Raw genomic sequence first — 8,423 nt, 5'->3', positions numbered from 1 at the left:
AGGGTTTCCGGGGTTTGAGAAATATACACCGAATAAGCAACAGCTCCACCAACTGGACTGGAGTAAAATGAACGCAACCTTTTGGGGGGAAATTGTTTCAATATCTTACCAGGAGAGAGCAGTGTTCACCAGCAGAATCTTAACATTTTACTAAAATTCACACAGTTTCATTACATATTCTGTTCAAGGAGGCAGTATAATGAGAGATACTAGTTTGAGGCTTTAATCAGTATAATGGCAACTGTCCTAACTTGGCCTATGTATCAAACTGTGGGGAATCATGCAATAAAGTATTGGCACCCTTTGGCCAGTTCACACATCCACTCCTACAGATTTGTCATCATTTCCAGTGTTTTAGATGTTAAAACACCTCTGCCCTCAGATACACCGATCAATATTAGGTTTAGTTCTTTTAGGTCTGGTCTTGTATCGACACACAGACTTCTCCTTATGTGGATGTGTGGTGTTGGAAGAAGAGCCTTTCTTTCTCGACAGTTTCTTCCTCTTCTTATTGATCTTTTCACAGGGTCCTCTCTCCTTATTATCTTAAAAGCGTCTCAGCAACATTGGCTTAATCAATACTTCAACATAGAGCACCCAGCGATCCTTTCAAAGCAGAAGAAGCTAAATTTGAAAGAGTGGACCTTGGCTATAATAATCCAAGGCAGTCAACCATTAGGTTAAGGTAGTGCAAACTAAGCCAATATGTCCTTCACCATTTGCAGCTTCAAAGTTACATTGAGTTTCTCATTCATGCCGTTTTTTAGAACTTACTCAGAGTTCAAGATTTAAAAGCAAATGCATATAAATGTGTGCTGGTAGTTTAAGCAATTACTGAATGCACACAATTTCATGACACTATTGAATATCAATGTAAATTACGTTCATCTTCTGACTATACATTAAACTAAAATAAGCCACACCTCTATAACCAACAGTAAATCTATGTTGTAATTGTAGTAAACTATAAACACACTTGTCCATTAGGATTCAATCACTAATTTAACCTATCTCATCTGGTTTCTGTTATTACTGTAACATTTCCTGTCATGTTTTAGTAAACATGCATGTTTAGTTAGTTTTAGCTCCCTGTGTTCAAAGTCATCAGTACTAGTGTATGAAACCCATTAAAAGTTTACAATGGCATCAATACCCTTTTTATGGTGACTCATCAGGTCAAAGCAGACAGCCACTCTGCTGTAAAATGTGTTAATGGAGCTGCAGAGAATAGGATCAAAGAAGAAGACAAAATCCAAACATCAAAGAGAAAAAAATATCCTCAGTGAATAATTTTATTACCTTTCAGATTTAGAAAACACAAATACACCAAACAATATTGTACATGCACAGCTTCAGTATACAAGATCCGCCAATGTCTTTTCAACGTGAAAACTCTTGATACAATCTCATGGAGATCAGTTTTAATACTGAAGTCAAACATTAAGTCATCTGACAGTTGAAACCTTGTTTTGTAAAATGATCACATTTACAGCATGTCTATTATCTCAGTCGGCCTTTGAATCGTTTGTTTAATAATGCACTTAGCCAAGTTCTCAACAAAATTGGTTGACTTATGATATATATTTGAAGATACTGTATATCAAATATGCTTCTTTGACAGCCATAGTGGCAGCTTCTGAGAGTGTATCCTTTGATTTCAATGGTTGACTGAGGATTCCATTAACAATACATATTGTGATCCAATCAAATCTGCTTCTGTCATGGTTTTGACTCGCATTGAAAACATTGGGTCCGTGTCCTAGTAAATTATAAATCACAGGTAACAGTGACCAATTTTAAATCATCTTTTGAATAAAACATGACTTTTGTTCTCCAATTTATCCAAAGCAACACTTGGCCTTTGTACAGAAGTGTCAAAACCAACTAATACATGACCTATAATTAAACATTAAAGAATCCCAAACTGAACATCTCCACAGTACTGATACTAATACGTTACAAAACAATGATGGAGATGAACTTTCTGCATAAAAAAACAACACAAAATTCATTGTCTGCGTATCTTTAGAAACAGATCATTTTAAAACTTAGTTCTAGAGATTTCTCTTTGTAAACATTTGTTGGTTTTCAATGACATTCTATGTTAAGAGGATGTGTTGGTACAGATGAAATCACACAAAAAGCCACGTTAACAAGCATATTAACAAAAAGCGCATTTCTACCAATACTGCTGTCATCACTGGGGCTGTAACTCAAACTTTATCCCAACAAAGCTCTCTGCAACTGCTTGGTTTTTAGAACTCATGTATACAACTGAAGCGTTTTCCCCCAAACTGATGAAAAGTCCCAGGGCCATACAAATCAAGTGCACCTACTGAATTTGAAAGAAAATAAATGCTGTTTTGAACCATGCCTGAGTTGGAGCAGGACCCCGCCCTTGCGAGGTGACCTGAAGTTGTTATTATTCTATTTCAAAATAAATACAATAACGTCCCCAACGCTTCTGGCATCCGAAGCCTTGAACCATGACGGGTACAATAAATGGTTTTCTTCTTTTTTTCTTCAAAATAGCTGAATGGTTCTCAAAGAGACAGTCCACTATGACACACTAGGGTAAGTTAGTACGCCGCCATTAGGAAGTAACACACACACACACAAACTACAAATCTCCCTTTTCCCATCCTTTTGGAAACATCCTAAATTAGCTCCACCTAGACCCTGATAGATCTGTCTTCGGTCGCTGTCATTAGAACCACAACTCTTGTATCTCACCCCTAGACTCCCCCAGGCTACACTCTCATTTATTAAGATGTTGTAATGACTGCTAAATCATGGCACATTTCAGATTTCCCATTTGTCAATTCGGGGGCATGAACAAGACCGCCGGATCGTGTACTGCCATAGTTGTAGTATATCTTCTCTCTATCGTGAGACCATCGAAGGAGAACTTGAAAACCTGAGCATTGAGGCTTTGTTGGAACACACAAGTGAGGCACGAGATGAAGGAAAAAAAGAAAAACAATAGTGTAGAAAAGGATGATTGAATCTGGGACCAATTTACACTGTGGGTTGGGGGAATTACCTGGCTGAAGAAGAAAGAAAAGAAGAAAAAAACCAACTGGCAGGCTGAATGCCGTTGTGAGACTGGCACGACTGCAAGCTTTTCACCTCTCCTCCTCCCTGCTCTGGTTGATGTTCACTGAGCACTCTGGCACAGAAGAACGTCTGTGTGACACAGATGGGCGCCTCACACACACACTGGTGGGGTGGAGACAACACTATCAGACGGTTCGCTTGCGTCCTTACAGCCTTAATACAACAGTAGGTGGTGAAATGCTCTATACAGCCTGAATCAAATCCATCCATCTGGAGTCAGACCAGTTTTTTCTGATTTGCGTGGCTCGCTAAGGTGGTTCTAGCCTCGGGGGTACATTCAGCTCTGTAGCGCAACAGCAGAATGACAAAAAGGAAGATGGCTGGCACTCAGCCTCATCTGAGCCTCTTACACAGGGCGCCTCTGGAATCTTTTGACAGTTCGTAATTATACAACAATTATGACCTGTATGGGCGGCAGTAACAAGACGCAGCATTCCTCTAACTGTACATCCAGTGGAGTCATTTTCCTTACAACAACCTCATATGCATCCCCAAAGGCTCAGGCACATTGACATTGGGTGGACAACCATAGCTGACTGAGTTAAGTAAATTAAAAAAAACTAAACACGCACAAATCATTCGTATAACATAACAAATGGGCATCATGTGAAATAATGTAAAATCTCTCATTGCATTATGACTGCAGAACTGAAGACACCGACGACAGTATGGTCGAGCTAGCTTAGCATTTACGTAATGACAAGGGGGCTCAAACTAGTTTGGCACATGAATGGAAGTAAGGCATTTGTGACTTTCTGGGACAGTCATATACTAAAGTGTTTAGACGCAGCCTTGAGATTTAGTTTCGTCATAAACCTTCACAACACTTGTCTTACTTGTGCTGTATCGTTCCGTGTGCGTGTGCCCCAACCTAAATTCTTAGTCCGCTAAAACGTATGAAATAAATGCTTTTCTTGTGTTGCCTCCAGAATGGAAGGGATTGTACCGCTAACGGCAGAGAGAAAATAAACATGGATGTTTTGGCCCGGGTTTGGATTAGATGGCCAGTGCATCTAAACTGAGGAACAGAAACTCGGTAGTCATTCCGTCATGACGTGGACCTGCATGTTGATAATGCGATGGCGAGGAGCAGAGAGAGAGGTGCTCTGTTCAAACTCCAGCCTCGCGAGCCTCGAGCGCTCATACCTGGATGAGACAAACACAATAAAATCAGGAGCTTTCATAACAACAAAGGCAAAACCTGTGAGTTGCTGAAGCAATGTTTGACTCAGTCTGACCTGTGGTATTTTCTTTCAGCAGAGCTTTTTGTTCTCATTTCACAAGAAAAACATAAGAAGAAAGTTTTTTTGTGGGGTTCGCTGACAAAAGCTGTGGAATGTGACCGAATCAAATTCATTTTTCTACCACACAAGTGCAGTTCTATAATACTGTTCTGACCACTTTCGAACTTGCATCCATTGCATCACCCAGCACGTGACCAATAGAAACTCTCCAGGAGACTGCTCTCTCCCTCCCTTTCAATACCTTTGACAACATTGAAAATGGATGAAATGCATCAGAAGTTTGATTTGAGTGGCCCGGTCTACAATTACATCCTGTCTATCCCTTTCAGCAGCTCACTGCAGAATGTCAACATGGCAAATTAGCATTTAGAAGAGGCAAAAGAGTTGGGAGAGCTACTGAAGTTTCATAGAACTGAAATGATATCCCGCCAACGCAGAGTGGAGTTGGAAGTTAACCTATCTTACAGAGGCAGATTTCCCTGCATACTGCAGAACGATATGAGCCGACCGAGCCAGAGGTCGTCTGAGGGTCTGGACGGTTTAGAGTTCCAGCTGGACGAGGCACCTTGCCTCCTTTAAGTTCCTCTTAGATGACTTCATTTACAGGACAAGGCTAACTAAATATTGATCCTGACTAAGGTTATTGTCTCAGTGGATCGAAACCCCACATTAAAGTTAATTAGGCATATATATATATTTATATATACATACAAACATTAAATATATATGCTTATTATATATAATAAAAGGATATATCTATATATACATACATACATACATACATACATACATACATACATACATACATACACACACACACACACAGAATATATATATATATATATATAAGCATTTATTATAGCCATATTCCTGTTCTTTGTGTAAAAGTAATTCAACATAGAGCACACATGTAATTCTGTGGAGCAGCTTACTCAGCTTGTGTATCTGGATGGCATCGGTGGAAGGGCCCAGCCCTCCCTCGCTGAGCGCCCTGATATGGACGATGTAGTCATCATCGTCAGGAAGGGTCAGCTCCGCTGTGGAGTTGGTGGTGGTGAGGGAGCTCACCTCCCGGTGTTTCAGACGCCTGTAGGAAACCTGGGCGGGACAGGGAGACACGCTGTCATCTCCACGGAAACGAGGGATGGGAGATGGGAGGTTCTTTCATACAGGGAGAAGGTCCCGTGTGAGATGTTTGAGCTGAAGCTAAACATTCTGTTCCATGTCTGGCTGCTCTGAGCACATCCATCTAGCAACTGTAGAAGGCTGGATGGAAGTATTTTCACGAGGATGCACTTCGACAGAGCGAACACAGTGAAAACATTGTGGAAAAGTTTATAGGAATAACAAGGACCGATATCGATATTTGTCGTAGTTACATCATTTGACGAGAGGTTAGGTGCCTGGACAACTCTTAGATTAGTCAAGCAGCTTGACAATGTTGTGGAAGTAGAACATGTGTTAACAAAGAAGGCCCAGGGCTCTCTGTTGGATCAGCAACAAGATGAATGAAAATGAAGATGAATAGAACCTACAACACATTAGCGAACTAACTAATTAGCCATTAGCCTGAATGGGAAAGATCTTAAGCCTAGCATGAACTCACTTTGTAGCCAGTAGCTTCCGACTCCGTTTCCATAGTCACCACAGCATCCCAGTGTAGAATGAGCAGAGAGCCAATCAGAGTCCATTCCACGTTCAGCGGCGGTTGCCCTGGTGCTGTTGAACAGAATTTATTACAGTTTCCTGGCGGCGTTGCCAAAAAAAATGCATGTCGCCGAAAACCTAATAGTGTAACAATTGATGGCCTCTCTGGGATTAGATTGGGAGGAGCCCACCGGAGCTATGCTGTCGCTGCCAGGCAGAAGGGCTCGCCAGGCACAGTCCAACCATCACATCTAATTGGAGCCCTGCACTGCAACTGTGGGCTCCGCCACCTCCCTAATTCCTCAAATGGAGGGCAGTGTGACTGGCCGCCTCAGGATACTTACGTGGTTTCTTTGTGGTGGCGTTGATGGCAGGGAGGAAGGGGCCAGTGCCAGCGGTGTTGAACGCGCTGACGGTGAGAAAATACTGACTGTTTCCTGTCAGGCCACCCACGGTCGCTGTGGTCTGGTTGCTAGGCACCCTCACTTTGCCCATGGTCTCTGGTTTGGTGTCGTCTTCCCAGTACACTACCTGGGAGGCAGGAAGGCACAATCCTGATCATACGTCTGTGGGCTACAGTGTTAGTTACATGCATCGAAATGATAGTGTTATCCATCTTTTTCTCTTTCTTTCTCTCCATTTTTCCTTTGAATACATCTGTTCTCTCCCCTCTTTGTCATATATACATATGCTGTTTATATACTTCCCATATCAGTTCAAAAATCTGTCTATAAAAAAAAAAAGTATTTCAGAACAGAACATTACTAATACTTTAAAAGCTGTAATTCCCTCTAGGTGAAACTGTCTGGCCATGGTTTAAAGGTTTTTAATGCACTTTCTCTGAGTTCAAGTTCAAGTTTAAGATTTTGTCTGCAGCTTTTAACACTATCTCCCTTCCTCCTAGGCCTTGATAACAGCAGTTTTATGTGGCGAGACACAAGAGACAGGAACTACAAAAGTCGGGTGGATGGGTAAATTGCTTTTGTATTCTAAAACACAACATAAAAAAAGGACCAAATTGCTTCTTTTTTTTTTTTCTCGGTAGCGCAGCGAGGGCCCTTATAATTTCGGTGTTACAAGTCGTCCAATGAAATCAGCCGTTTCCATGGATACAAAGAGTTTGGAACCGAGAGAGTTCCGAGGTACACCATGGATGACAGCAAGCACCATGGATGACTGCAAAGCTTTGTAATTTTGTGTTTTCACCAAAACACTCTCGGTTCGCCTCTACAAAAAGAAGAGACACGCACCTCGTAGCCCAGAACTCTTTCAGTGGCGAAGGAGAGACTCTGCCAGGTCACTTCTATTTCAGAGGCAGAGACACTCTGGGCCCCTACTCCCCCCGGCACCAAACTGGGCTCTGAAAGAAGACAGGGAGGCAGAGGTCGCCTCTGGTTGCTGCTGGCGAAGACAACTTGGAATAACATATTTCCAGCCTGGCATTCTAACATTTTCTCGTTCTCATCAACCTTAGTGTGGCACTGGCTGTGATGGATTAGAAGTAAATCAACTTCACATGCATTTGTTCTTGTTCAGCTGAAACAGGGCCATACAGTACTATTGCAAGATCACATAAGAGAAGTTGAATTGTCAATCTGAAAGGGAGAGGAGAACCAAACGGAGTGTGCGAAGCTCAGAGAGTGTTATCTGAATCTGTGAGGCAGAATGCTGTCCCTGAGGGCTTTGGTGTTATAGTCCTCCCATCCTCCTCCCAGCAGCCTCATCACAGTGGGATAAACAGCCAACATTATGTAATATGGTAGCTGAGAACTGCCATATGGCCAACAGTAGAACGGGTTTTAACGTGTGTGGATGTGTGTGTGTGTGTGGGGGGGAGGGTGTATGTGTGGAGGTGTGTGTGTGTGGGTGGGTGTGCGTGTGTGTGGGTGGGTGTGCGTGTGGATGTGTGCGGGTGTGGGTGTGTGTGAGTGTGTGTGTGGATATGTGAGGGTGTGGGTAGGTGTGAGTGTGTGCATGTGTGGATATGTGAGGGTGTGGGTGTGTGTAGGTGTGTGTGTGTGTGGGGGGGTGTATGTGTGGAGGTGTGTGCGTGTGAGTGGGTGTGCGTGTGGATGTGTGCGGGTGTGTGTAGGTGTGAGTGTGCGTGGGGGTGTATGTGTGGAGGTGTGGGTGGGTGTGCGTGTGGATGTGTGCGGGTGTGTGTGAGATTTCGCACCTTCCTCTGCAGAGTAGATGGTGACCACTGGACTGAAGGGCCCCTGGCCCTTGCTGTTGTAGGCCCCCACCTTCACGTGGAACGGGGAGAACGGCACTATGCTGTCGTTGCGGTGAACGTAACGTGATGCTCCCGGCGCCGAGGTCGCCACGTGCGTCCACACGACCTCGCCAAAGGCCCGGAAGGCGATGATGTAACCGAAGCTCTCACCGTTCTGAAATTCTTCGGGGACGGGCTGG

At 43.2% G+C, this 8,423-nt stretch overlaps 1 protein-coding gene across 1 annotated transcript in view; it reads right to left on the bottom strand.

Annotated features, from left to right (window-relative positions):
• Window positions 1-1,251: 1,251 nt before the first annotated feature.
• Window positions 1,252-8,423, bottom strand: part of cntn3a.2 (contactin 3a, tandem duplicate 2) — a 33,269-nt gene continuing 26,097 nt past the window's right edge. The window contains exons 18-23 of the mRNA XM_062460256.1: window positions 8,185-8,419; window positions 7,259-7,368; window positions 6,353-6,539; window positions 5,968-6,080; window positions 5,294-5,459; window positions 1,252-4,263 (exon numbers count right to left, since the gene is read on the bottom strand). Of these exons, the coding sequence (XP_062316240.1) occupies window positions 4,166-4,263; window positions 5,294-5,459; window positions 5,968-6,080; window positions 6,353-6,539; window positions 7,259-7,368; window positions 8,185-8,419 (909 nt within the window). The 3' untranslated portion in view covers window positions 1,252-4,165. The remainder of the gene's footprint in view (window positions 4,264-5,293; window positions 5,460-5,967; window positions 6,081-6,352; window positions 6,540-7,258; window positions 7,369-8,184; window positions 8,420-8,423) is intronic.

Source organism: Osmerus eperlanus, chromosome 4 (genome assembly GCF_963692335.1).
Source record: "Osmerus eperlanus chromosome 4, fOsmEpe2.1, whole genome shotgun sequence".
In the NCBI taxonomy this organism is placed as follows: domain Eukaryota; kingdom Metazoa; phylum Chordata; class Actinopteri; order Osmeriformes; family Osmeridae; genus Osmerus; species Osmerus eperlanus.
The sequence above is the reverse complement of the archived record's forward strand: the minus strand, read 5'-3'. Positions and strand labels throughout refer to the sequence as shown.